Genomic DNA, 25,284 nt, shown 5'->3' with positions numbered 1-25,284 from the left:
CTCCTCCGCTATAACACACTTTTGTTTTCATGTTTATTATTCGCTAATTATGAATAAAAGATAACAAGTTTTCCCAAATTTCAACTAGACCGATTCATGTAACGTGGCGTCTGTTGGGTGAGTCGCACGATTTATGACTTTAACGGCTCCTAAGAGCCGTGAAAAAGACTGCTCTTTCGGTTGTCTATCCATCTCTAAATCCGGATGTAATATAGACACATACATCATCATATGTTTACCCCTTCTCCCACCCCTCGGAACTTCCAAAGTTATAAAAGACGGTGTCGTGTGAGTTGGAGTGACCATATATATTATATATATGGATGCATATGATGATATGAGAATCCAATTTGGAAGTTGACCCGTTACACCGTTAAAAGGACCAAAACCACCAGTGAGAGTCTGGTGAAATTGCGAGTGCTGCGTCGTGTCGACCACATTTCTCGTATCTGTTCCTTGCCAAGGTTCGCTCTCTCATCTCATCTCTTTCTTCCACTTTCTCTCGATTCTTCTCCTTTCCTCTATTTCTCCCACCACTCATAACCACTGTACTTTCTCTTCCTTTCCGCGTATAAGAAAAAAACCCTAGCTTGTTCCCCAATTCTTCGCTTCGGCTGCTTCCTCTCTTCCTTTCCGCTCTGCCCTTTCCAATTCGTCATCTGGGCATCCATCTCCTGTTCGATTCGGGTTTTTTGCTCCTGGGGTTTTCCAAATTTACGATCTTTTTCTCTTTTTGACTTCCGTTTAACCATTGGTTCCCTATTATTCAGATACAAGTAGCGCGGAATTTAACTATCCAATTTTCTCCGACATAAACCACAAAGAAGAAGAAGAATTGAGAGAAAAAGAGAAAAGATGGCGTCTGGCGGCGGAGAGGCGGAGAAAGTAGGAGAAATCGGGTCCGAGCCGAAACCGAAAGCGTCGGATTTAAGGAACAAGAGCGCCGGAGAACAATACTTCAGGGCGGATACGCTGGATTTCAAGAAGTGGGATTTGCAGTTGGAGCAGCAGCACCAGACCTCCGGCGTCGCCTGGTCCGATGAGAAGGAACCCTCAGCGCCCGGGACGCAAGAATGGGAGATTGACTTGTCCAAGCTCCACATTAAGCACGTCCTCGCTCACGGCACTTATGGCACCGTCTATCGCGGTGTCTACGACGGCCGAGACGTCGCAGGTACGCTGACCCGCCCAGATCATCCATAGCATCTGCTATTTTTAGGAAAATTGGATATCCATGGATAATCAAACATGATATTGCCGGAGATTTTTTGTTATTGGTCTCGACCTTCCGCTTTTATATGTATACAATACGGAATTCTTACATTCCGATTTGAAAGAAAAAAAATGCAGTGAAGGTGTTGGACTGGGGAGAGGACGGTTTCGCCACGGCTGCTGAAACTGCCGCCCTCAGGGCCTCATTCAAACAAGAAGTTGCTGTTTGGCATAAGCTTGACCATCCCAATGTCACAAAGGTACTCGCTTTTCCATCTGTTATCAACTCTATTTTTGCATCTTGGCCAATGTCATTTACTTTGTTTAAAGTTCATCGGAGCTTCAATGGGAACCTCCAATCTGAAGATCCCTTCTAGCGGCCGCGAGCATCCGCTTCCATCGAGGGCCTGTTGTGTTGTTGTGGAATATGTCCCCGGTGGCACGTTGAAGAAGTTCTTGATCAGGAACTACAGGAAGAAACTCCCCATCAAAGTTTTGATGCAGCTTGCTCTGGATCTTGCTAGAGGGTAACTGCAATATCTCTTCCTTCTCTTTCTTCTTCAAAGCATTCTAAATTTTGAAACTTACAAATGCCAAAATAGATTAACATTGACAATGTGATCTCTCATGTCCTTCAGCCTGAGTTATCTTCATTCCAAAAAGATCGTACATAGGGACGTGAAGACGGAGAACATGTTGTTAGATACCAACAGGACACTGAAGATTGCTGATTTTGGCGTTGCTCGAGTTGAAGCTCAGAATCCCAAAGACATGACCGGAGAAACTGGAACCCTCGGGTACATGGCCCCAGAAGTAGGCGACTCTGTTTTTTTTATACATAATTTAAAGAGCTGAGATTTAACATCTGGAGCAGGCAGGCTCTTGGATCATAAAGTTTGTGTCTTTGTTATGATGTTGTGTGTAAAGAAAGTGGGTCTTTGTTCGCTGAAAGGTGCTGGACGGGAAGCCTTACAACAGGAAATGCGATGTATACAGCTTTGGGATATGCATGTGGGAAATATACTGTTGTGACATGCCATTCGCTGACTGGAGCTTTGCGGAGCTTTCTCACGCGGTTGTTCATCAGGTTGGTTCATCTCCCCTCTCATGTAAAGAATTTGACCCTCTTTTGGATCTGAAGAAACCCTCCTTTTGTACGTGCCAAGAATGTGAGACCGGAGATTCCAAGGTGTTGTCCGAATGCGGTGGGGAGCATAATGAAGAAATGCTGGGACCCGAGTCCAGACAAGCGGCCGGAGATGGAGGAGGTGGTGGGGCTCCTTGAGGCGGTGGACACCAGCAAAGGGGGCGGCATGATACCTCCCGACCAGTTTCATGGCTGTGCCTGTTTCTTCAAGCCTCGTGGCCCCTGATCCAGATTCATCGCCTGCTTTGATATATGTATGCTTTTAAGGTTGCCGTGTTGTTGTTCCGTCTGTATTTCCCGTGACCGTGAGAGTATTGTTAATGTTACGATTGTACATCCGTCTGTGTATAGTGGTAACAGGTTTTGTGCTTTTCTTTTCAACAAGAGAGTTGGAGCAAAAATGCCTCTACGGTGTAATGCCGTCTTCTTTCTAGCTCCTCAGATCTCGCTTCCTGTCTGTGCGTAATGCCGAAGCCGTGGGCTTTTCACTCCTTCAAGCACAAGAACAAGAACTGTTACTGAACTGGAACTGATTAAAACTTACAGAGGATGTCAGATCATCAGAAGTTAGAACCTTAGCAAGTCCAAAGTCACCTAAGCCAGATGCGGTGCATGTTAATAATTTTCTCCACGAAACTTCGATATCGACACATTACAGAAACAAACCTATCTAGGAACTTACCAAGCCGTATGTCTTGATCTTTTGTCAAGAATATGTTAGAACACTGAAAAAGATAGTAAGACACTGTCAACCAAACATGTGGCCTAAAGAGGTCTCAGACAAAGACTTGAGCTCTAGGTATTTGAGGTTATATACTGTACCTTGACATCACGGTGAAGGATATGATTGGAATGCAGATAATCGAGTGCCATTAAGAGTTGTACAAGCCATTTGCAGAGTTTCTGCGTGTGACGTTCAATGATAAGTTTAGGCCAAATGGCTGTAGCCCAGTCAAGCATTGAGTTCGATCGAGCATGAAATGAATTACCCAGAGCAAATTCTGTTGGATCCCTATCGAAAAGCATCATTAGATCATGTTCTAACTGATATTATTTGATAGTGGTGATTCATAAGGTAGATCCGTCGTTCTTCACCAGCATGCCGTTTTAAACACTGGGGGATCAACCGCGTCTCCATTTCATATTTACACAAGAGAAATGCAGGGCAAAGCAAACAAGGCGTTTGTTGCTTGAATTACACGGCAGCTTCTTTGAAGCTCTTGGTCAACCAGATGGCAGTCTCCCTCGGAGAAACCCTCTCCGGTCCAAAGGGTTTAAGAAGAACACCGAGCTCTTCATACCTTTCTTGCTGCAGAAGCCTAGCGCTGAACTCCAGCAATCCCTCGAGAGCCTCTGCCCGCTGCTGATATGAAGATGTGTCGAACCTCCTCTGCCTTGGCTCAGAACTCGACCTTATCTGCACCATACACTTGTCCTCTGTGATTGAACGGTCAGTAGGAGGAGACGAAGCTTGTTGTCTTGGGGTTATCTCGTTGATGGGGAAGAGATCTTCCGGGAACTCAGCCATCTTATCGATTCTTGGGGCATTCACGGAAACGTCTGGAGAATTAAGACCGCATAGACGGGTGAGACTTGACTCGTAAGTGGGTTCGGTGACTAATGGAAGAGATGCTCTCCTCCTCCTGTTATGCCAAGATTTTCTTGATGGAGTGTTTGACACCTTCACCTGCAAGCAACAGTATCAGCGTAAACATAGCACTCTTTCTGTGGTGTAATGATGGATGGGATTTCAAGGCTGCTACTCTGACTTACCAGTTCATGTTTCAAAACAGTACGAGGTGTGGATAATGGGATTTCGAGTTTCCTTGGAGTGCCAGATGCTTTTGTTGTGGCAGAATTTACTCTCGGCGTTCTGTCCTTCACCGCCGGCTTATCAGCCACAGACTCTTCATGGACTGTTCCAACAGTTATTTGGGAGGCTTTTCTAGCGTGAGATATCGGTGAATGAGATGTTATTTCTGAAGAAGACCCGGAACGCGTCTCTGTTTCAGAGAAGGTTGGTTTCAAATGTGTGTCGTTGCTGAAGGAACGCCTCCTTCTGTTGACCCCAATGGCGGTATCAGGCCACTGGAGAGGAAAAGTGCTTCGTCTGGGGCTATGTAACTTGAGATGAATCATACTGATGTAAGGTTGAAGATGAGGATGATTTAGCAACACGGCAGCCTGTCATATATATATATATACACCACAGTCTTGTAAGAAAGATAATGGTTTTTATTCTGGACTTCACCAACGCATCTCAGTTCAAACACAGACAAGCATCAAGAAAACATACGCTTGGCCTGAGTTCAGGGTTTTTCCTCAGCATGCTCTTAAGGAGACCTCGGCTGAATATAACCACAGGAAAAAAAATTGAGTTGAACAGAGAGCTCGGGAACGATTAACGTAATAGAAGAGAATGACTTACAATGCACCGGAATACATGGCAGGAATAGGATCCATCATCGACTTGTTTATTTTGCTAACCAATGTCTGCACATCCTGCAAGTTAAAAAATATAGTTACTAGAATTTTGGGTATTATGTTGTGTTTTCTTGGTTTATGTTATGATGAACAAAACCCAAAAAAAAATAAATATATGAACCAATATATTAGAAGGTATCATTTCAATTGGTACAAAGTTCTCTCATCCATGATGCTGAAATAGAATGCCATAATCAAGTATTGACTCAACTGGCAATTCCAAAATTACATCCATAATTTCTGAAACATTTGATATTTTCACAATTGGCCAAAATGAGATGAGTTATTAGCAACTTACAGAGGCTCTGAATGCTGGTTTATGAGCAGCCATCTCATACATGCAGCATCCTGCTCATTAAAGGATCTCAAAAGCTTTATCACAAGCTGAAAATCCGCAGTGCAATAAGAAAAAATCTATGAATTCCAGGAACCATATTTTACCGAGAGACCAAATGTCTGACTTTGATCCATAGGGTATGTCAGCAAGAAGCTCGGGGCACATGTAACTGGGAGTCCCCACAATCTGCAAACACAGAGAGTCATCATAACCGAGTATAAGCACAAGAACAAGAACTGTTACTGAACTGGAACTGATTAAAACTTACAGAGGATGTCAGATCATCAGAAGTTAGAACCTTAGCAAGTCCAAAGTCACCTAAGCCAGATGCGGTGCATGTTAATAATTTTCTCCACGAAACTTCGATATCGACACATTACAGAAACAAACCTATCTAGGAACTTACCAAGCCGTATGTCTTGATCTTTTGTCAAGAATATGTTAGAACACTGAAAAAGATAGTAAGACACTGTCAACCAAACATGTGGCCTAAAGAGGTCTCAGACAAAGACTTGAGCTCTAGGTATTTGAGGTTATATACTGTACCTTGACATCACGGTGAAGGATATGATTGGAATGCAGATAATCGAGTGCCATTAAGAGTTGTACAAGCCATTTGCAGAGTTTCTGCGTGTGACGTTCAATGATAAGTTTAGGCCAAATGGCTGTAGCCCAGTCAAGCATTGAGTTCGATCGAGCATGAAATGAATTACCCAGAGCAAATTCTGTTGGATCCCTATCGAAAAGCATCATTAGATCATGTTCTAACTGATATTATTTGATAGTGGTGATTCATAAGGTAGATCCGTCGTTCTTCACCAGCATGCCGTTTTAAACACTGGGGGATCAACCGCGTCTCCATTTCATATTTACACAAGAGAAATGCAGGGCAAAGCAAACAAGGCGTTTGTTGCTTGAATTACACGGCAGCTTCTTTGAAGCTCTTGGTCAACCAGATGGCAGTCTCCCTCGGAGAAACCCTCTCCGGTCCAAAGGGTTTAAGAAGAACACCGAGCTCTTCATACCTTTCTTGCTGCAGAAGCCTAGCGCTGAACTCCAGCAATCCCTCGAGAGCCTCTGCCCGCTGCTGATATGAAGATGTGTCGAACCTCCTCTGCCTTGGCTCAGAACTCGACCTTATCTGCACCATACACTTGTCCTCTGTGATTGAACGGTCAGTAGGAGGAGACGAAGCTTGTTGTCTTGGGGTTATCTCGTTGATGGGGAAGAGATCTTCCGGGAACTCAGCCATCTTATCGATTCTTGGGGCATTCACGGAAACGTCTGGAGAATTAAGACCGCATAGACGGGTGAGACTTGACTCGTAAGTGGGTTCGGTGACTAATGGAAGAGATGCTCTCCTCCTCCTGTTATGCCAAGATTTTCTTGATGGAGTGTTTGACACCTTCACCTGCAAGCAACAGTATCAGCGTAAACATAGCACTCTTTCTGTGGTGTAATGATGGATGGGATTTCAAGGCTGCTACTCTGACTTACCAGTTCATGTTTCAAAACAGTACGAGGTGTGGATAATGGGATTTCGAGTTTCCTTGGAGTGCCAGATGCTTTTGTTGTGGCAGAATTTACTCTCGGCGTTCTGTCCTTCACCGCCGGCTTATCAGCCACAGACTCTTCATGGACTGTTCCAACAGTTATTTGGGAGGCTTTTCTAGCGTGAGATATCGGTGAATGAGATGTTATTTCTGAAGAAGACCCGGAACGCGTCTCTGTTTCAGAGAAGGTTGGTTTCAAATGTGTGTCGTTGCTGAAGGAACGCCTCCTTCTGTTGACCCCAATGGCGGTATCAGGCCACTGGAGAGGAAAAGTGCTTCGTCTGGGGCTATGTAACTTGAGATGAATCATACTGATGTAAGGTTGAAGATGAGGATGATTTAGCAACACGGCAGCCTGTCATATATATATATATACACCACAGTCTTGTAAGAAAGATAATGGTTTTTATTCTGGACTTCACCAACGCATCTCAGTTCAAACACAGACAAGCATCAAGAAAACATACGCTTGGCCTGAGTTCAGGGTTTTTCCTCAGCATGCTCTTAAGGAGACCTCGGCTGAATATAACCACAGGAAAAAAAATTGAGTTGAACAGAGAGCTCGGGAACGATTAACGTAATAGAAGAGAATGACTTACAATGCACCGGAATACATGGCAGGAATAGGATCCATCATCGACTTGTTTATTTTGCTAACCAATGTCTGCACATCCTGCAAGTTAAAAAATATAGTTACTAGAATTTTGGGTATTATGTTGTGTTTTCTTGGTTTATGTTATGATGAACAAAACCCAAAAAAAAATAAATATATGAACCAATATATTAGAAGGTATCATTTCAATTGGTACAAAGTTCTCTCATCCATGATGCTGAAATAGAATGCCATAATCAAGTATTGACTCAACTGGCAATTCCAAAATTACATCCATAATTTCTGAAACATTTGATATTTTCACAATTGGCCAAAATGAGATGAGTTATTAGCAACTTACAGAGGCTCTGAATGCTGGTTTATGAGCAGCCATCTCATACATGCAGCATCCTGCTCATTAAAGGATCTCAAAAGCTTTATCACAAGCTGAAAATCCGCAGTGCAATAAGAAAAAATCTATGAATTCCAGGAACCATATTTTACCGAGAGACCAAATGTCTGACTTTGATCCATAGGGTATGTCAGCAAGAAGCTCGGGGCACATGTAACTGGGAGTCCCCACAATCTGCAAACACAGAGAGTCATCATAACCGAGTATAAGCACAAGAACAAGAACTGTTACTGAACTGGAACTGATTAAAACTTACAGAGGATGTCAGATCATCAGAAGTTAGAACCTTAGCAAGTCCAAAGTCACCTAAGCCAGATGCGGTGCATGTTAATAATTTTCTCCACGAAACTTCGATATCGACACATTACAGAAACAAACCTATCTAGGAACTTACCAAGCCGTATGTCTTGATCTTTTGTCAAGAATATGTTAGAACACTGAAAAAGATAGTAAGACACTGTCAACCAAACATGTGGCCTAAAGAGGTCTCAGACAAAGACTTGAGCTCTAGGTATTTGAGGTTATATACTGTACCTTGACATCACGGTGAAGGATATGATTGGAATGCAGATAATCGAGTGCCATTAAGAGTTGTACAAGCCATTTGCAGAGTTTCTGCGTGTGACGTTCAATGATAAGTTTAGGCCAAATGGCTGTAGCCCAGTCAAGCATTGAGTTCGATCGAGCATGAAATGAATTACCCAGAGCAAATTCTGTTGACTGAAATGGTAAAAGCCTATGTGTACCCAATGGCTATCTATGCATCATATACAGTCTACACTGACCATCTTATACTATCTCCTGAAGAAACCAATACTCAAACCAACAAAACTCAGTTGAGTTGATCATTTTAAAATTTTTGAGAGATACCTCTTCAGGAAAATAGACTCCGCAGGCTCTTTTTATGGCTTCTGTCCTGCAAGATTAAACTTGGTTAACACAACAGAGGCTGTCAAACTCAAACGCCAAAAGGAAACGTCTTACATGTCTCCGCCTTCGCAGTATCCAATAACAATGCACACACAGGAACCCTGCACAAAGCAGCCAAGCACAAACAAAGTAAGAAAGTTGATCTCAGAAAATACTGCGAGTCCATGTAGGGGGGAGAACATCAGACCAGACCTTTTCCACCCATGAATCTTTGTACTCTACTATAAACGGATTGCAAACTCTAGAAATGAGCTCCATCTGAAACAGAATACAAATGAATCCAGGAAACTACGTCTTAAACAGAGATTAAATTTGACAATCTGATATTAAACTAAGGCTCCTGTTGTAAACCCTGCTTGGTAAATAACTGTTTTACACATTAACATAATTTACCTTTAACAAAAAAAAAAAACTTTACAATCTAAGACCAACACACCAACCTCCTGATGAGCAGAACGGCGAGCCCTATCAGACTGGCGAGCCAGACGAATCTTTTTCAAGACGTATCTGTAAGAGAGAGAGAGAGAGAACAACAATCAGTAAGATGCAATCCCAGGAGACAAATGCATAGTTAACGCAGTGTACTCACTTCTTTCGTTCATGTTTGTGTCGGACGAGAAGAGCAGAACCGAAGGACCCTTTCCCAATCTGCTCCAGAACTTCGTACCGCTCCATAGAAACTTGATCCCACAGGCAACAGCTCTAGGAAAAAACTCGAAACAGACAGAGACCATGAAAGTTTCCGACAAGAAGAGTACACAGACGCACGCACGACAATTTGAAAAGGAGGATTAGAAGGAAATACAACAGGATCCAAGGGGAGTGCGAGAGAGGGCGCAAAATCCAATCACGGTCACGTCATGCACCAAATTTTACACAAATCTCTAACCGTAGCTATCGAGAAGATTTTATTTCGCTTTCAACAAACAGTGATCATAAAAGTGGGAACCAGCTCCCGTAATCAAACAGAAGGCTTTTTTTTATAAAAAAAAAAAAAAAAAAAAAAAAAAAAAAAAAAAAAAAAAAAAAAAAAAAAAAAAAAAAAACTGGGAGTGGGGGCGTTCAATCTTACCGACACCGTGGATGATCAGAGAATACGCAAAAAAATGAAAACTTTAATCGAGGGAAAGAATAAACAAATTTGTAAAGGGAAAGGAAAAGAGAAGAACCTTGGTGAAGTGACCGAAAGGAAAGAGGAGAGCGGCAAAAGCACAGTTCCGCTTCGACCTTCCACCCTCCCTCTCCCTTTTTGAATTTCAAACTCTCCATTGGAAATTGGTTCATTTGAGGGGAAAAAATCTTTGTTTTTCTTTTTCTCTTTTCCTTTTAAAAATAAAAAATCTTTGTTTTCCTTGTGCATTTGTCTATTTGATTAATGTATGAATCTGTTTGAAATTGGGAAATCAGGGCGTGTTCAATTAGAGATAGTTGAATAAGGGTGTGTTAAGGAAATCCGAAATTGATATTATATAGATTAGTTTGCAATTAATTAAATAAAGGGGAGGGGCCCAGAAAGATGTGGGGGACCAAGGTGGGCCCAGTGGGTAATCTCGTGAAACATCTTATCCGCAACGTTCAAACTCTTTTATGGAATGGAATTATTAAAATATGAGCCCAATCTGAGATGGGTTCGCATAGGTTTGGGCCTATTCATAGTGAGTGTCATCTTCTTTTTATTCGTCGGCGGGTTCGTGTGGAAACAGCTCCATTGTCCTCCTCCGCTATAACACACTTTTGTTTTCATGTTTATTATTCGCTAATTATGAATAAAAGATAACAAGTTTTCCCAAATTTCAACTAGACCGATTCATGTAACGTGGCGTCTGTTGGGTGAGTCGCACGATTTATGACTTTAACGGCTCCTAAGAGCCGTGAAAAAGACTGCTCTTTCGGTTGTCTATCCATCTCTAAATCCGGATGTAATATAGACACATACATCATCATATGTTTACCCCTTCTCCCACCCCTCGGAACTTCCAAAGTTATAAAAGACGGTGTCGTGTGAGTTGGAGTGACCATATATATTATATATATGGATGCATATGATGATATGAGAATCCAATTTGGAAGTTGACCCGTTACACCGTTAAAAGGACCAAAACCACCAGTGAGAGTCTGGTGAAATTGCGAGTGCTGCGTCGTGTCGACCACATTTCTCGTATCTGTTCCTTGCCAAGGTTCGCTCTCTCATCTCATCTCTTTCTTCCACTTTCTCTCGATTCTTCTCCTTTCCTCTATTTCTCCCACCACTCATAACCACTGTACTTTCTCTTCCTTTCCGCGTATAAGAAAAAAACCCTAGCTTGTTCCCCAATTCTTCGCTTCGGCTGCTTCCTCTCTTCCTTTCCGCTCTGCCCTTTCCAATTCGTCATCTGGGCATCCATCTCCTGTTCGATTCGGGTTTTTTGCTCCTGGGGTTTTCCAAATTTACGATCTTTTTCTCTTTTTGACTTCCGTTTAACCATTGGTTCCCTATTATTCAGATACAAGTAGCGCGGAATTTAACTATCCAATTTTCTCCGACATAAACCACAAAGAAGAAGAAGAATTGAGAGAAAAAGAGAAAAGATGGCGTCTGGCGGCGGAGAGGCGGAGAAAGTAGGAGAAATCGGGTCCGAGCCGAAACCGAAAGCGTCGGATTTAAGGAACAAGAGCGCCGGAGAACAATACTTCAGGGCGGATACGCTGGATTTCAAGAAGTGGGATTTGCAGTTGGAGCAGCAGCACCAGACCTCCGGCGTCGCCTGGTCCGATGAGAAGGAACCCTCAGCGCCCGGGACGCAAGAATGGGAGATTGACTTGTCCAAGCTCCACATTAAGCACGTCCTCGCTCACGGCACTTATGGCACCGTCTATCGCGGTGTCTACGACGGCCGAGACGTCGCAGGTACGCTGACCCGCCCAGATCATCCATAGCATCTGCTATTTTTAGGAAAATTGGATATCCATGGATAATCAAACATGATATTGCCGGAGATTTTTTGTTATTGGTCTCGACCTTCCGCTTTTATATGTATACAATACGGAATTCTTACATTCCGATTTGAAAGAAAAAAAATGCAGTGAAGGTGTTGGACTGGGGAGAGGACGGTTTCGCCACGGCTGCTGAAACTGCCGCCCTCAGGGCCTCATTCAAACAAGAAGTTGCTGTTTGGCATAAGCTTGACCATCCCAATGTCACAAAGGTACTCGCTTTTCCATCTGTTATCAACTCTATTTTTGCATCTTGGCCAATGTCATTTACTTTGTTTAAAGTTCATCGGAGCTTCAATGGGAACCTCCAATCTGAAGATCCCTTCTAGCGGCCGCGAGCATCCGCTTCCATCGAGGGCCTGTTGTGTTGTTGTGGAATATGTCCCCGGTGGCACGTTGAAGAAGTTCTTGATCAGGAACTACAGGAAGAAACTCCCCATCAAAGTTTTGATGCAGCTTGCTCTGGATCTTGCTAGAGGGTAACTGCAATATCTCTTCCTTCTCTTTCTTCTTCAAAGCATTCTAAATTTTGAAACTTACAAATGCCAAAATAGATTAACATTGACAATGTGATCTCTCATGTCCTTCAGCCTGAGTTATCTTCATTCCAAAAAGATCGTACATAGGGACGTGAAGACGGAGAACATGTTGTTAGATACCAACAGGACACTGAAGATTGCTGATTTTGGCGTTGCTCGAGTTGAAGCTCAGAATCCCAAAGACATGACCGGAGAAACTGGAACCCTCGGGTACATGGCCCCAGAAGTAGGCGACTCTGTTTTTTTTATACATAATTTAAAGAGCTGAGATTTAACATCTGGAGCAGGCAGGCTCTTGGATCATAAAGTTTGTGTCTTTGTTATGATGTTGTGTGTAAAGAAAGTGGGTCTTTGTTCGCTGAAAGGTGCTGGACGGGAAGCCTTACAACAGGAAATGCGATGTATACAGCTTTGGGATATGCATGTGGGAAATATACTGTTGTGACATGCCATTCGCTGACTGGAGCTTTGCGGAGCTTTCTCACGCGGTTGTTCATCAGGTTGGTTCATCTCCCCTCTCATGTAAAGAATTTGACCCTCTTTTGGATCTGAAGAAACCCTCCTTTTGTACGTGCCAAGAATGTGAGACCGGAGATTCCAAGGTGTTGTCCGAATGCGGTGGGGAGCATAATGAAGAAATGCTGGGACCCGAGTCCAGACAAGCGGCCGGAGATGGAGGAGGTGGTGGGGCTCCTTGAGGCGGTGGACACCAGCAAAGGGGGCGGCATGATACCTCCCGACCAGTTTCATGGCTGTGCCTGTTTCTTCAAGCCTCGTGGCCCCTGATCCAGATTCATCGCCTGCTTTGATATATGTATGCTTTTAAGGTTGCCGTGTTGTTGTTCCGTCTGTATTTCCCGTGACCGTGAGAGTATTGTTAATGTTACGATTGTACATCCGTCTGTGTATAGTGGTAACAGGTTTTGTGCTTTTCTTTTCAACAAGAGAGTTGGAGCAAAAATGCCTCTACGGTGTAATGCCGTCTTCTTTCTAGCTCCTCAGATCTCGCTTCCTGTCTGTGCGTAATGCCGAAGCCGTGGGCTTTTCACTCCTTCATCCCTCTGTCTCAGAAAGCGGACTATGATCGGTATGTCAACAAGTGCAGGGGTGTTGTTTAGATAATATTGTTAGGCCCCTCTCTAGTCTTCCCTTCCCACCATATGATATGTGTACAACTCTTTGTTCTTGTTTTTTTTTTGTTTCATTAAATGGAAATATAGAGCAGAATAATCTCATACCAATAGTATTTTATCTAGTTTATTTAACAATTGATGGGTTGTCCGACTATAAAAATTTCAAGTTTGCTGTTTGTTTGGTTTATCTAATACATAATTTTATTTAACAAACACGATTGTCATGGCTTCGATTCCACTATTCAATAACCATGTCGTTTTTTGAGTGGTTTATCCATTTCATATAGTTTGCATTTGCATGCTATGTCAACTTTTGTAACAGACTTTGTAATTTTTTTGCGGATAGGAATACAACAAACATATTTTATCAAAAAAAAAATATTGTATCCGAGTATTTAAAAACATATTTAGACGACTTTCTACAAGTTCCGGCCCAACGAACGAAGATGTTAATGATAATAGAGCAGAATAATTTACATTTTTTTGTTGTTGTTGAGACTTGATATGCGATTATAAAATGTGGCAGAAGTAATTATTTGATTCGGAAGCGGATGAGAAAAGGACTTGTTTCCCAAATTTAATTTCAGGGTCGGGCCTATATATATTAAATGCTTATCCAACCTGCAAGAAAGACATCAGTTACCTTGTCCCGAGGGAAAACAAAAACAAAACCCTATAAGTACATTACATTGCAAATATTCGGGAATTAATTAACAATAACACTCACTACAGGGATTATACGAAAATTCAATGCTCATATGATTCTGTTCGAGATATATAAAATTCGCAACTGACATCGTAAATCCTATCGAATTTAAAATCCCATGTAGTGATATTTGGATTTCCATTATTATGCACAAATCAAGTGGGTGTAAATGGAAATGGAGATGTGAGGAGGGATCGTGAGAATTAAACGCATGGCTTAGAGTGGCGCCACGTGTAAGGGTCATGCAATCCGATCATTATCTCAAAGGTGTATTGAAAGGGAGGGATTAGACATAAATCCGCAGAAGTTACGAGATTGGAGCACAGAATATAACTGGGGAATGCATTTGAACGAGCAACGTAACAATTCATTTGGGTGTGTCAATTAATAAAGATTAAGAAAGAAGACAGAGCCGCTAGAGTAGGCAGAGGCTTCCAAAGCTAGTGTGTGTTTTGAAGACTGTGGATGAAAGAGAAGCTTTCACTTTATGATATATATTTGTATGTGCATCATCATGTGGTGATACATCAACTAGCAACACCGAGAAAAGAAAACCAACCGGTAAAGCCCGCTCGTTGATGTTTGTAGAGTCGAATTGCTCTGTTTCTCCACCACCACTGAGAGATGACAGTTTCTTGAGCTTCTGCTACACCTGCAAGAAGAATCTCGACCAAAAACACGACATTTATATATATATATATATATATATAGGTCCATCCCTAAACTATCAGATACCTGAGGCCTTGCTTGCTCTACTCCCACTTTGTTATTTATGAACTAAAACTAGGCTGGGTGGCAGATTTTGCAAGTTTCATTTGGGCCGCTGAGCAATATAGTCCATATTCAGTTGAACTTGTATGCTCACAACATCTCTAATTGATTTGCTCGGTGAGATCTAAAAACTCAATTCAAATAATAATATACCAATCATTATTGTTGGGAGCCTGTAACATTCGAGCGTAATAATAAAAATAAACTAATGTGTTCACGTGTGATATGGCCTCACCGTGCATCCAAGGGCTACTTCGAGCTTCGAGTCATCTGCCCTTCGTCTGGCACGTGTTCATTTACATGCCAACCAACGTGTCCAAGGCATGTTCCAAAGTTACACGCAGGAGAGCGTGAGATGGAACAGACGAAGCAAAGATGGAATGGTCCAAGTCAGAGACGGTGGAGAAGTCTGTCTCAGGTTCTCCAACGGAGTCCGGCGCTCGCATCCGGAGACAAGCCGTAGAGTCCGTCACGTCGTTCGGTGGGCAGGTATATGAATCTCTTCGTATTATTCATTCATTCGGAACAACTGAGCACTGGAACATGTGTGTGGAAGCAGTTTATGGGGCCGGTGGAGCAGATGTCGTCAGCGGCAAAGGCACTGGTGGGAAGGTCGACGACATTGACCGAAGCCCTGAAAGCGGCATCTATGAGGGTGGGCCGTAAGCCCGTCGAGGCTTCTGACGCCGCCGCCATCAAGGTGGTCGAATCTCTGGCCACCGGAACACAACCTGAGGCTGCCGGAGGTATCTCCGCCGTCGCTGAAGACGCGGCGTCTCGTAACATGAAGGTTGGCGTTGGGGATGAGGTTGGCGGCATAACTCTCTCCGACATCATCGCGGTGAGGATACGTTTCCTCCATTTCTTTATCTTTATTTTTACTGGATTAAGAACTGAGCGGGAAGACAGGATGTTGACAACAAGCTGGAGAGAGATAGATCAGTGACGAGTGAAGACGCCGAAGCGGTGGTTGCGGCGGAGCTGAGGCATCACCCCGGCAGCAGCACTACTCCCGGCGGCATCGCCGAGTCTGTCGTCGCCGCCTGCAAGCTTAACCGCAACCCCTACTTTTAAACGTTTTTCTTTAAATTAAAAAAAAAAAAAAAGATGATTCTTTTAAAGATAACAACCTTAGAAATAAAAGATAAAGACAATCAAGAACTAACAATCTTGTAGTTAAAAGATAAAGACAAATAAACAATAAGGTAATAATAAATCTAAATAGATATGGACGTATGTATATAAAAGAAGTATGAAGGCTGAAAAATACAGAGTTTAACATTTTGAATTCCAACTACATTTCGAATTCCATAAGAAGAGAGAAAGTATGGTCTATTGCCATGTTTTTTTTTTTCAGCATTCAACGAGATGAGATCGGTTAATCAATTTAAAAATACCCGAATTTCGGGTTCGGGTTCGGGTATTAATTTCTAGGTCGGGTAAGAAAATAGATCAAGTTGAAGCTGGTGGTTCCTCATCTCTCCCAATCGCTGTGGTGCCCGTTTATGGATCCTCATACCTGAGATATCTAAAGTATCTGATATGAGGAGTGACGTGTCTTGACTGCGTCAAACGTCGTCTTTAACCGGATGATTATAACGGCGTGCTACCCTCACAAAAGAAGCAACATCGTTGTGTTCGCAAAACAGACTAGTTTGGCTGAGACAGGAATAACCAGATGGTCTGCCGGATGACTATTCCGCCGGTCGGAAAATTTCCGGCCACGGTTCATCGAAAATTTCAGTGCCGTCGGATTTACGCACTGAGCAGTCCCGTATGGTCTGGCTGCGAACCGTCGGCTGTTGGCGGACTGCTCGAGCTGCTCTCGCAGCGAGAGCGGGTCGCTGCGTGCCGGCCGGGGGACGGACTGGGAACGGCTCTCTCGGGAGATCGTAGGACTGGTTAGGATTGTGTTGGGGGCCATGTAGACTCGGTGTTGTAGGTCTGATTAGACGTAATCAGATTCGATTCGATTCAGATTCGGTTCAGTTCGTTTTTACCACAAAATTATAACTCAATGGTTAAATTTGGTTCTAGCCAAGCGTAGAAGTTTCCTTAAGAACCGTTCCCCATTCGCAGGAATATTACCAGACCGGACGGTCCAGGGGTGGCGGACTGCACAGATCAGAATGGAAGGTCCGCACTGGACCGTCCGTTTCGTCTGCTACGGACCGTCCGTTTCGGCTTGTCTCGGAGTGGAACGTCCGTTCTGGCTTCTGAAGTCGAGAGCGACCGTTCTGACAAGCCTGGAACGTCCATTCTGCATCCAGAACGGACGATGCGCAGTGTCTTGGACGGGACGGACGCAGTTTCTCGGACCTATGCGAGATTTCTCAGACCAGCATGTGCGTAAAATCGAAAATAATAATTTTCTGGTTCTACAACCCATCCGAGAACAAGGTGTTTGTTGCTCGGAATGGATCTTTTAGAGTCTTTCACATTTTTCATCCTGCATAAACCACGGATAACATCAGAAAACGGCTTGATTCCTTGTCTTCTACCTTCTCCGACTAGTATGATGTGTGATAGATAATCATGGAGATGATCATGGGTATTGGATACGATCACAATCATAGGTATTCGTTGGAGAACGGAATTGGTCCGTGTTTCAAGACGGGCCGAATGGGGAGCCCACAGGCCGACACCAGGAGCACGCAGATGTCGAAGCATCTTAAGGGATAAAACCCATCAGATGCATGTGGATCTTCAAGAAGAAGACCGACATGGATAGCAACGTGCACACGTATAAGGTGCGACTTGTGGCGAAGAGATTTCGTCACGCATGGCTCATCTTCGTTTTGCAGGAAGCCAAACGTTTTGACTGCCTCGTCAAAACGAAGATTACAGCTCCTCGAAGCCTGCTTCAGTCCATTTACCTGAGGCAGAAGCTTCACCAAGCTTCTTATCCTCAGATCCTCCAAATAAAGGTGAAAATTACGCTTCCAGTGTCCAGACACTCCGCAGTAATGACAGGTGGAACGAGATCTGATGGAAAAAATGGCGCAACATGTGCAACCGGGTATTGCATTAGAATTCATCAAACAAAATTTCGTTGCTAACTCCTGTAGCAACGCAATTTCGTTGCTATGTTGCTGGCTAAGGATGTTGCCACTTGGTTCTGGGCAGAGGCCATGAGCACGGCGTGTTACTTGATTAATCGGATTTATACTATCTCCATATGATTCGTGAACGTATCTGATCAACGTCGTTATAATCATCCGGTTAAAGACGACGTTTGACGTAGATGGAACACATAATCAAATGTGTAGAAATATTTGAGAAGACCATATGCTTGACGTCTTTTAACTGTATCAGTGTCATCATTCTCAACGTACTCAAGCACCTCAATGACAGAAAAAAATAACCCAGCCAAGGGGGGGTGTGACAGAGATAGGTGAAGGATAGAAGGCCTTCGGACTAACCGGGAGGCTGCCTTGGACGGACCAAGGGAGGGTGTCGGACGGACCAACGACGGAAACACAAAACTATTATATTTATTCGTATATGATCACGAACAAATTCTATTCGAGATATGACTTGTATATCCGGAATAGAGATTTCGGACTATACTGCTATATCGAATGATCCTACACACGCAGGGATGCCTGAACGGTGGGGCTATCAGTTGGAAGAGTTCCAAACAGCCAACCGTGGCAGATTCGACTACAGAAGCCGAGTACATAGCATTGCAGGTCCCATGTCTAGGCCCAGTGAGCGGTTTGCCTGATGTTGCAAGGCTCTCCCTCAAGTGTACCTCACGTTCTCTCAGATAACTCTCACCAGTGTTTCCCGTACAAACAATTTCACCAAGATTACAGACTCACTCTCTCAATCACTATGATCTTAGAAAACCGAATGTTTCGGAATTGAACCGAATTTTAAAAAATCCGAAAAACAAATTTTTTAAAAGAAAATCTATCTTTTTTTAATAAAAATCAGAACTGAAACCAAATCGAATCGAATATAATATAAAATCCGATTGATACCTATTTTTGTAAAACCGAAAAAATTGAACCGATACATTTCCGTCACGAACCCATCCCCTCTTGTAATGTGATCGTATACCGTTCGCGTGTCGTGATATGGGCTTGATCCATGCACGTAACCGTGTCTTTGTGTACGTGTTCGATGTATAAATACAAAATGTGTTTGCTTTGTTAGACGTATATTTCTGGTTATGTCCAAATACAAGTTGTTGTTGTTTTGGAGAAGATGCATCTCAGTTGTTACAATGGCAAACATGTAACCAGTGCAGCTGAATCCATATCGCTATTCGGAGATTATTTCTTCAAGTAGTGTCGTTATTCATTGTTTGAAACATTTGTGTTAAGAAAGCATAAGCTTCATTCGAGATAAAGCATGTCCAAGCCCCACGATCACATGCATTGTAAAATTCGTAGGAATGCGATAAAAATATCCACCGAAGAGGCCCACGCGTCAAATCACCGTTTTGGCCCACAAGATGTTACACGAATCGAACCTGTCTAAAGCAGACGACACTTGCCTGTAAATAAATAAACAGTGACGAATCAGATAGAAACTACACAGTGTGTACTTTCACCGCTATGTATATATATACATCTCAATTCTTCTTCTCCATCATAGATGACAGGAAGGGGGCCCCACCCCCCACCCCCACATATTTCCGCTGACTACCGTACATTGTACTGTCCACATACTTCCCCAATTGGCCCATCAGGACCCCCCCAGTGGGAACAAAATAATTGCTGGCGGTGAATATATATATATAGATTCATAACAGACGGCCAATGAGGCAATCATGTTCGTATCTTTCAAGTAGTAACTAAGTGGATTCCTAATTAAGCTCAAACTTGTTCACTGTCTCTCTTCGATTTTCTCATTGCATATCTCGTTATCTATTACTGCCAACAACTTATTCTATCAATTGAAGGTGGGCATGTGTTCCAAGAGGTCTTTTGTATAGCATTGGATTCCACCACAGCCTACACTCCCAACACCATACATGTGTGTATACACATATATATACATTTGTTTGCCCTTAAGATTCTCCCTTTTACATTTCCTTCCGGACCATATATGCATCTCAAATCCAATATATAGTACATGTTTTTGTGCATCTTCCTTTTTTGTTGTCATTATAAAAAATATATTTCATTCCGCGTTAAACTACAATCCTCCATATGTGTTTAAATTTACCTAATTTTTAGTTACAAAGTTGACGCTTTTAACTATAAAAAAAGGTTTAATATCAACGAAACCTTGAAGTATATACTCTTTTTTTTTTACAATGCGTCTTTTTTCCTCTAACCATGGGGAAACGATACTTAAATGTTAGTAATTGCTTAGGTTTTTATCTTTGATCGAAACTTCAACCGCATTTTGACTTGATGAACGAAGAGAGTGAGTTGGTCAACAGCAGCTTTCACGAGCTTTGACTTGGACGGCTACGCGACACGTGTCACTCTTATCCGTGCAGTGGAGTAATTTATAGTGGCACGTTTAAAAGAAACAGATCGGCAGAAATGAATGTGGCGTCGATTCTTTACTGTCCCGTACGTGTTTAGAAAAACTGTCCCTTGGTCAGCACATTTCAGCATGGCCTACTCAGTAACCGCATCCAAATTTAATTACCATCGAAACAAATTAAAATCAGACATTTTCTATCAATTGTTGGGTTATATTATAAGCAAATTTGTTGCCCTTCTGTCACATGTTACATTAATTGTTCGTTCCACACCTGAGCTGAGACGTCGCTTAGTCTTTAAATCTACTAACAAGTTATTCTACTTTTTTTTTGGAGTGGGGAAGGGCAAAATGGTAAATAAAACAGGGAAACGGGTGCAGAGAGAGTGCGTATTCGTCGGAGTAACTCGAGACTTCCGCGCCGACACCCATTCCATTCTGACGGAATTTAATTCATCAAACGTGTGTGTTGTTTTTTTGTTTTAAAAAAAACAATGGAAAACGAAAACGGCACGCATTTTGTGGGGTAGTTGGGGCGGACTTCAAATATCTTCTCTCTCAAAATTCCTTTCTTCACTCCTTTTTCCTTTATATACATATAAATATATATATATATATGTATATTACAAAACTCGTAGGTGCATAGAAGCTTCCTAGACGACGGTGCTCGTTTTCTTCTCTTCTATTATTCTCGATCTGTATATATAAATATATGGTCTATTTATTTATTCATAATCTTAAGTTGTTAGGGAAATTCGTAAACCATGCATCTATTCAACAAGTGTTTCATACGCCCTGTGCAAAAATATGCAGAATAATGATGCTGTTTCTGGTTGCTGCGTTAATTCCCAAGTTATGCATACTCCTACGTACCCATGATTTTATGTAAAACAAAAAAAAAATAGTTCCCTAATCATTCTGCTGATTAATCTGTTAATATATATAGACCGGAAGAATTGGAAATTCAATTTGATTTAGTTATTGCTTTCTGCCCGACCAACCGTGTCGTTGAATTTTATAAAATTCATTATTATCCGATGAATATTACCCTCGTGTTCGGTGGGTTGAGACGTGTATTAATAAATAGAACAGGGATTAGTACAATTATTTGGGATTACACACCGACCAGCAGAATGCCACGTTCGGATAGAACTCGTTAATCTATTTGGACACGTACGTAACTCCGAGACGTTCTCTTTTAAATTTGGCTCGTCCGTTGGAAATCTCGTATTTTAATGCCACGCGTATTTATTTAATAGATTGGAACACATCACTGTTTTTAATGGCAGACAAAGGAGACGACCGATTCAGAGAACCAGTAGTCGACTTTTAAATAAAAATTAATTAACAACTTCAAGATAACGCATAATTATGGAAAACAAATATTAATTAGAATTCCCAGTGTCGTTTTGTTGGGCAACTATGGATGATTACCCCAAATAATGTTCGTGTGTATATATATATATATATATATATATATTCTACATCTAAAATATATTTTTCTTTATCATTTCTCTTTGTCTACATATTTCAAAAATGTTTTAGTTAAAAAGAAAAGGGTTTATTAAGTATATCCTATATATATATATAATGCGATTACTTCTGCAGAATTGTAGATTAAGGTTCCAAGGGACAATTAATATATGAAAAAAAAACAAATCAATGTATGAAGTTGAAATGATTACGTGGTCATCATCAAAGTGAACAGAACCTCCCACCAACCATATATACTTAATTATATCTATATATAATCAACTTGGTTTGGCTTTTTGTGGTGCCCTCTTGGTGGGATGCATGCGTTTTAAATGTAACGGATTAATTTCGCCCGAACCGACAGTCTTGATTAAGTTATTAATTAGCATTAGGTTTAAAGCTTAATTAATCTTTATCAATGATTATTCCATCTAATAATAGATCATATATGGTTGGTGGCTCCACCATCCACTCAATTCCCTTACGACGCATTCCAAAATCCACTAGTTATTTTATTAATACGAAAACGATGCATTTAATAATTTGAATGGGGAAAGTACTGTTTAACAAGAGAAGAAACATGCGATTCCTCGCATCGGGATATAGTTTTTATCTTCAAATGTCTGAAAATTATCTATGTGATGTTTGGTAAATTAATATCCATATCAAATAGTTACACTTTCTTTGTTACCAGTAAGGTTGTCCAATTATCATTCCTATGACCAAATCCGTAGTATTTTGTCTACGCGTGGGGGATAGTGGTGAGTTTGTTTTCCTTTAGTCTTTTTCTATTTTTACCTTAATAAACTAAGATTCCGGGTTTGACCAAAAGCAAAAACAAAGACATGTATGGGTATCCCTCCCAATTTTGACTTTTAACCACATACCCGTCGAATCTTACAGATAAAAGAGAACCCATGATTATTTCCATAATTGACCTTGGAAGATCATTCTGATGGTTGGAAAATTGAATATAAAAACAGAACAGACACAGAGATGAAAACAATGGCTGACAATTAATATAACAGTCATACTAAGCAAAATATGAAGTTGAGCCACGCATGGTTTCATCTTTTCTCATTACCGAAGAGCTGCTTGGGAATTGAAAACAACAAAAACAACAGAACAAAATTTACTGTTCCATTAAATTCCCTACTCCTTTAGTCATATATATTTTTTTTAATAATTTACAAATAAATTTTCTATAACATTTTGATATTGACGGCCGTTTAGGCCAAGTGGGGCAGAGGACGGAATAGACCCGACCCGGTTTGTATTAGCCGGATCCAGGGGACTCGGCTAGGAGGCGCAGACATGAGCCGGTTTCCATCTGCTTCTTTATGACTGTTCGTGCGTGTATCGTGTTCACTTATACGAATGCATGTATTTTGTACGTACAGTCACGCGTTCGTTGTGTCCTTGCTTGCAAGATCGTCCCTCTATTATTAAAATTTTCATTGTATGTGGACGAGCACACCATACCCAATTCTGCTGCTTAGTTACATTACATATATAAACATCCTTTTTTTTGGTTGTTGGAATGTGAGATATATTAAGATTTTGTAAGCGATGGTTTATTTTGTTATCCATACGATAAAAGCAAATAAGACATAAATAATTTTTAAAAAATATATATATAAAAAAAAGGAACAGGGAAAACAGAGGTGCATGCACGGCCACCGAACAATTTGTAAGAAAATGCCTAATGAAACAGGAGACAGAGTAGCGTGGGAAAATCTACCAACATTGATACTTTCGTCGGACACAGGGAAGACTTTGTTTTTTTATGTGATTCTGATCCAATTTAATTTATGTTTTTATTTATCTGACTTTATTATATTGTAATAATATATATATTTTTTTGGAAGCATATACGACATCATCGGGATTGTCTGTCAATAAATTTTCCGTGTTCCCATGTGTATATATATACGACTTTGGTAGGAGTACATGTATGGGATGTGTAGATTACGTAAAAAGAGTGGATATGTCTTCTGAACAGTCCGGGGAAGGTCCATATCAAACCAGCTTGGCTCAAGCTATGACCGATCCACCGACGTTTTTCGAAATGTTATTCCGTTTTCCATTTCCTTTTCAAATGTTTTAAAAACCAAGACCACAAAAAAAAGAGTAAGACTGGAAAAAACACAAGACTATCAAACGCATTACCACGTTAGTTTTACTCCTTTTTATGATGCGTTCCGTTTTTTTTAAAAAAAAAAGATGACACGAGGCAAATAATAAAGGAATAAAAGATATATAAAAACGGGTCAATGAACAATCGCACGGAGCCTACGGGTACTCTTCTACCCACCAAACTAACCTACCATGACACCAGCCTATAATCTCTCGTATACTCCTTTATATAACATATAATTCACATATTGTTTTAGGAGAAAAAAAGAAGAAGATTATATTGTTATAACAGTTACAGGGGAGCATGAGGAACATAAGTTAAAGAAGATGATGCGTTAATCTTAGCATTACCATTAATTAACTCCACATAAAGGCTCTAATCTAATGTAATGAGTCACGGAGCTACACGTTGACAATCTGATTAGCCACTAAGTAGGCTTAGCATTATTACTTCTTACATCCGGGAAGGAGGGGATTTAATCAAATAATTAAAAAAAGAACAGGGAGTTAACGGCCGTCAGAGAGAGGGTTAACGGCGGATTCCTTGCAAGGGCTGGGAGGGAGACTGGACTTTCCCCAAGCAGCAAGGCGTTGCACGAAGCTCTGGATTCTCTGTCCGTTAGTCTCCGTCAGTACCCGCTTCACTCCAAACGGCGACGTTTCCACTCCTCTCTCCTCGAGCATCTCCTCCATCAATGTACCGTTGGCCTGCAATGCATGTTCCATCCTCACAATTAATCACAGGTCGATCTCGGAATCGGGATTTTAGAGAGAGAAAAGTTAGCAATACCTGGATCCTAACGTAGTCCGTACGATTCCAACAGAAAGCGTTCCCGAGCATCTGGTCAACGGTGTCGGAGACGCCGTCAATCACGATGTCCACGACGCAGGATGTGGAGCAATCGCCGTTGTGACGAATTTGCCCGCCAGGCGACGACACCGTCGAAGAACCATTGCCCAGCGACAGCACCAACAAATCCTCGACGCCGTTAGCAGAGGGGAAGTCGAGCTTGTTGTGAAGCACGTGAGTGACGGCGGCTGCGGTTGGGTTGTTCATCACCAAGCCGCCGTCTACGGCGGAACACGTCGTTTTTCCGTCCACCGATGTCAGGGGAAACGGCTTGAATAGGCTGGGCGTAGCTGACGTGGCGCGGCATACTCTCCACAGCTCGAAGTCGAAGCTCGGCGACTCTGACGCGCCGGCGCGTGAGAATACGAAGGGAGCAGAGGTTTTGAGGTCAAAGCAAGGCACGAGGAGAGGCTTACACGTGTCCTTCAATGTCAACACCTTTCCGTCCTCTCTCTGGAACGCCTCCTGCAACACCTTATCCATGCTCTTGCCGGAATATCGCAGGTTCCGGCGGAAAACTCCGGTGTAACGGACCTTGAACAGCTCCGAATTCTTCTCCGTCAGAAACTTGAGGGCGTCTCTAGCGGTGAA

General features: G+C 42.0%; 6 protein-coding genes and 2 long non-coding RNA genes across 17 annotated transcripts in view; 3 read left to right on the top strand and 5 right to left on the bottom strand.

Annotated features, from left to right (window-relative positions):
• Nucleotides 1-343: 343 nt before the first annotated feature.
• Nucleotides 344-2,849, top strand: LOC104802238 (serine/threonine-protein kinase HT1-like). 4 transcript variants are annotated; one of them, XM_010525732.1, is made up of 7 exons: nucleotides 344-464; nucleotides 771-1,174; nucleotides 1,351-1,472; nucleotides 1,543-1,739; nucleotides 1,851-2,025; nucleotides 2,165-2,299; nucleotides 2,379-2,792. In XM_010525732.1, exons 2-7 carry the CDS (start codon nucleotides 856-858, stop codon nucleotides 2,583-2,585), a joined length of 1,155 nt encoding a protein of 384 aa, XP_010524034.1. In that variant the 5' UTR covers nucleotides 344-464; nucleotides 771-855; the 3' UTR covers nucleotides 2,586-2,792. The 4 variants fall into 4 exon arrangements, with proteins under 4 accessions (XP_010524034.1, XP_010524036.1, XP_010524035.1 ...); XM_010525734.1 differs by lacking the exon at nucleotides 344-464 and having other exon boundaries at nucleotides 471-1,174; nucleotides 2,379-2,613; nucleotides 2,711-2,849; XM_010525733.1 differs by lacking the exon at nucleotides 344-464 and adding an exon at nucleotides 471-676.
• A 35-nt stretch (nucleotides 2,850-2,884) lies between these two features.
• LOC104802237 lies at nucleotides 2,885-3,265 on the bottom strand. The gene is made up of 3 exons (XR_770003.1): nucleotides 3,182-3,265; nucleotides 3,042-3,084; nucleotides 2,885-2,953 (listed from the first exon to the last, which is right to left on the bottom strand). It is a non-coding gene; the product is annotated as an uncharacterized LOC104802237 (long non-coding RNA).
• Nucleotides 3,266-3,387: 122 nt separating this feature from the next.
• On the bottom strand, nucleotides 3,388-5,933 carry LOC104803073 (serine/threonine-protein kinase Nek4-like). The gene is made up of 9 exons (XM_010526949.2): nucleotides 5,727-5,933; nucleotides 5,587-5,629; nucleotides 5,449-5,498; nucleotides 5,285-5,366; nucleotides 5,142-5,191; nucleotides 4,788-4,861; nucleotides 4,656-4,707; nucleotides 4,133-4,543; nucleotides 3,388-4,046 (listed from the first exon to the last, which is right to left on the bottom strand). The coding sequence occupies exons 1-9, from the start codon at nucleotides 5,931-5,933 to the stop codon at nucleotides 3,555-3,557; spliced, it is 1,461 nt and encodes a 486-aa protein (XP_010525251.1). The 3' UTR covers nucleotides 3,388-3,554.
• LOC104802236 (serine/threonine-protein kinase Nek4-like) lies at nucleotides 5,933-9,942 on the bottom strand. 4 transcript variants are annotated; one of them, XM_010525727.2, is made up of 15 exons: nucleotides 9,837-9,942; nucleotides 9,257-9,369; nucleotides 9,108-9,174; nucleotides 8,860-8,925; nucleotides 8,722-8,768; nucleotides 8,608-8,653; nucleotides 8,272-8,352; nucleotides 8,132-8,174; nucleotides 7,994-8,043; nucleotides 7,830-7,911; nucleotides 7,687-7,736; nucleotides 7,333-7,406; nucleotides 7,201-7,252; nucleotides 6,678-7,088; nucleotides 5,933-6,591 (listed from the first exon to the last, which is right to left on the bottom strand). In XM_010525727.2, exons 2-15 carry the CDS (start codon nucleotides 9,340-9,342, stop codon nucleotides 6,100-6,102), a joined length of 1,647 nt encoding a protein of 548 aa, XP_010524029.1. In that variant the 5' UTR covers nucleotides 9,343-9,369; nucleotides 9,837-9,942; the 3' UTR covers nucleotides 5,933-6,099. The 4 variants fall into 4 exon arrangements, with proteins under 4 accessions (XP_010524029.1, XP_010524030.1, XP_010524031.1 ...); XM_010525728.2 differs by lacking the exon at nucleotides 9,837-9,942 and adding an exon at nucleotides 9,740-9,828; XM_010525729.2 differs by lacking the exon at nucleotides 9,837-9,942 and adding an exon at nucleotides 9,473-9,624.
• Nucleotides 9,943-10,723: 781 nt separating this feature from the next.
• LOC104802235 (serine/threonine-protein kinase HT1-like) lies at nucleotides 10,724-13,414 on the top strand. 4 transcript variants are annotated; one of them, XM_010525722.1, is made up of 7 exons: nucleotides 10,724-10,844; nucleotides 11,151-11,554; nucleotides 11,731-11,852; nucleotides 11,923-12,119; nucleotides 12,231-12,405; nucleotides 12,545-12,679; nucleotides 12,759-13,172. In XM_010525722.1, exons 2-7 carry the CDS (start codon nucleotides 11,236-11,238, stop codon nucleotides 12,963-12,965), a joined length of 1,155 nt encoding a protein of 384 aa, XP_010524024.1. In that variant the 5' UTR covers nucleotides 10,724-10,844; nucleotides 11,151-11,235; the 3' UTR covers nucleotides 12,966-13,172. The 4 variants fall into 4 exon arrangements, with proteins under 4 accessions (XP_010524024.1, XP_010524026.1, XP_010524025.1 ...); XM_010525724.1 differs by lacking the exon at nucleotides 10,724-10,844 and having other exon boundaries at nucleotides 10,851-11,554; nucleotides 12,759-12,993; nucleotides 13,091-13,414; XM_010525723.1 differs by lacking the exon at nucleotides 10,724-10,844 and adding an exon at nucleotides 10,851-11,056.
• A 1,070-nt stretch (nucleotides 13,415-14,484) lies between these two features.
• On the bottom strand, nucleotides 14,485-15,114 carry LOC104802233. Its single transcript, XR_770001.1, has 2 exons — nucleotides 15,025-15,114; nucleotides 14,485-14,670 (listed from the first exon to the last, which is right to left on the bottom strand). It is a non-coding gene; the product is annotated as an uncharacterized LOC104802233 (long non-coding RNA).
• LOC104802234 (late embryogenesis abundant protein 50-like) lies at nucleotides 15,035-16,948 on the top strand. Its single transcript, XM_010525719.2, has 3 exons — nucleotides 15,035-15,278; nucleotides 15,349-15,630; nucleotides 15,699-16,948. Exons 1-3 carry the CDS (start codon nucleotides 15,165-15,167, stop codon nucleotides 15,861-15,863), a joined length of 561 nt encoding a protein of 186 aa, XP_010524021.1. The 5' UTR covers nucleotides 15,035-15,164; the 3' UTR covers nucleotides 15,864-16,948.
• Nucleotides 16,949-24,109: 7,161 nt separating this feature from the next.
• Nucleotides 24,110-25,284, bottom strand: part of LOC104802232 (probable inactive patatin-like protein 9) — a 2,103-nt gene continuing 928 nt past the window's right edge. The window contains exons 2-3 of the mRNA XM_010525718.2: nucleotides 24,634-25,284; nucleotides 24,110-24,551 (exon numbers count right to left, since the gene is read on the bottom strand). The exon at nucleotides 24,634-25,284 is cut by the window's right edge and continues 16 nt beyond it. Coding sequence (XP_010524020.1) covers nucleotides 24,351-24,551; nucleotides 24,634-25,284 — 852 coding nt within the window. The 3' untranslated portion in view covers nucleotides 24,110-24,350. The remainder of the gene's footprint in view (nucleotides 24,552-24,633) is intronic.

The sequence above is a fragment of the Tarenaya hassleriana genome, unplaced genomic scaffold (assembly GCF_000463585.1).
Source record: "Tarenaya hassleriana unplaced genomic scaffold, ASM46358v1 Cleome8, whole genome shotgun sequence".
NCBI lineage: Eukaryota > Viridiplantae > Streptophyta > Magnoliopsida > Brassicales > Cleomaceae > Tarenaya > Tarenaya hassleriana.
This window is presented reverse-complemented; position numbering and strand designations above follow the sequence as displayed.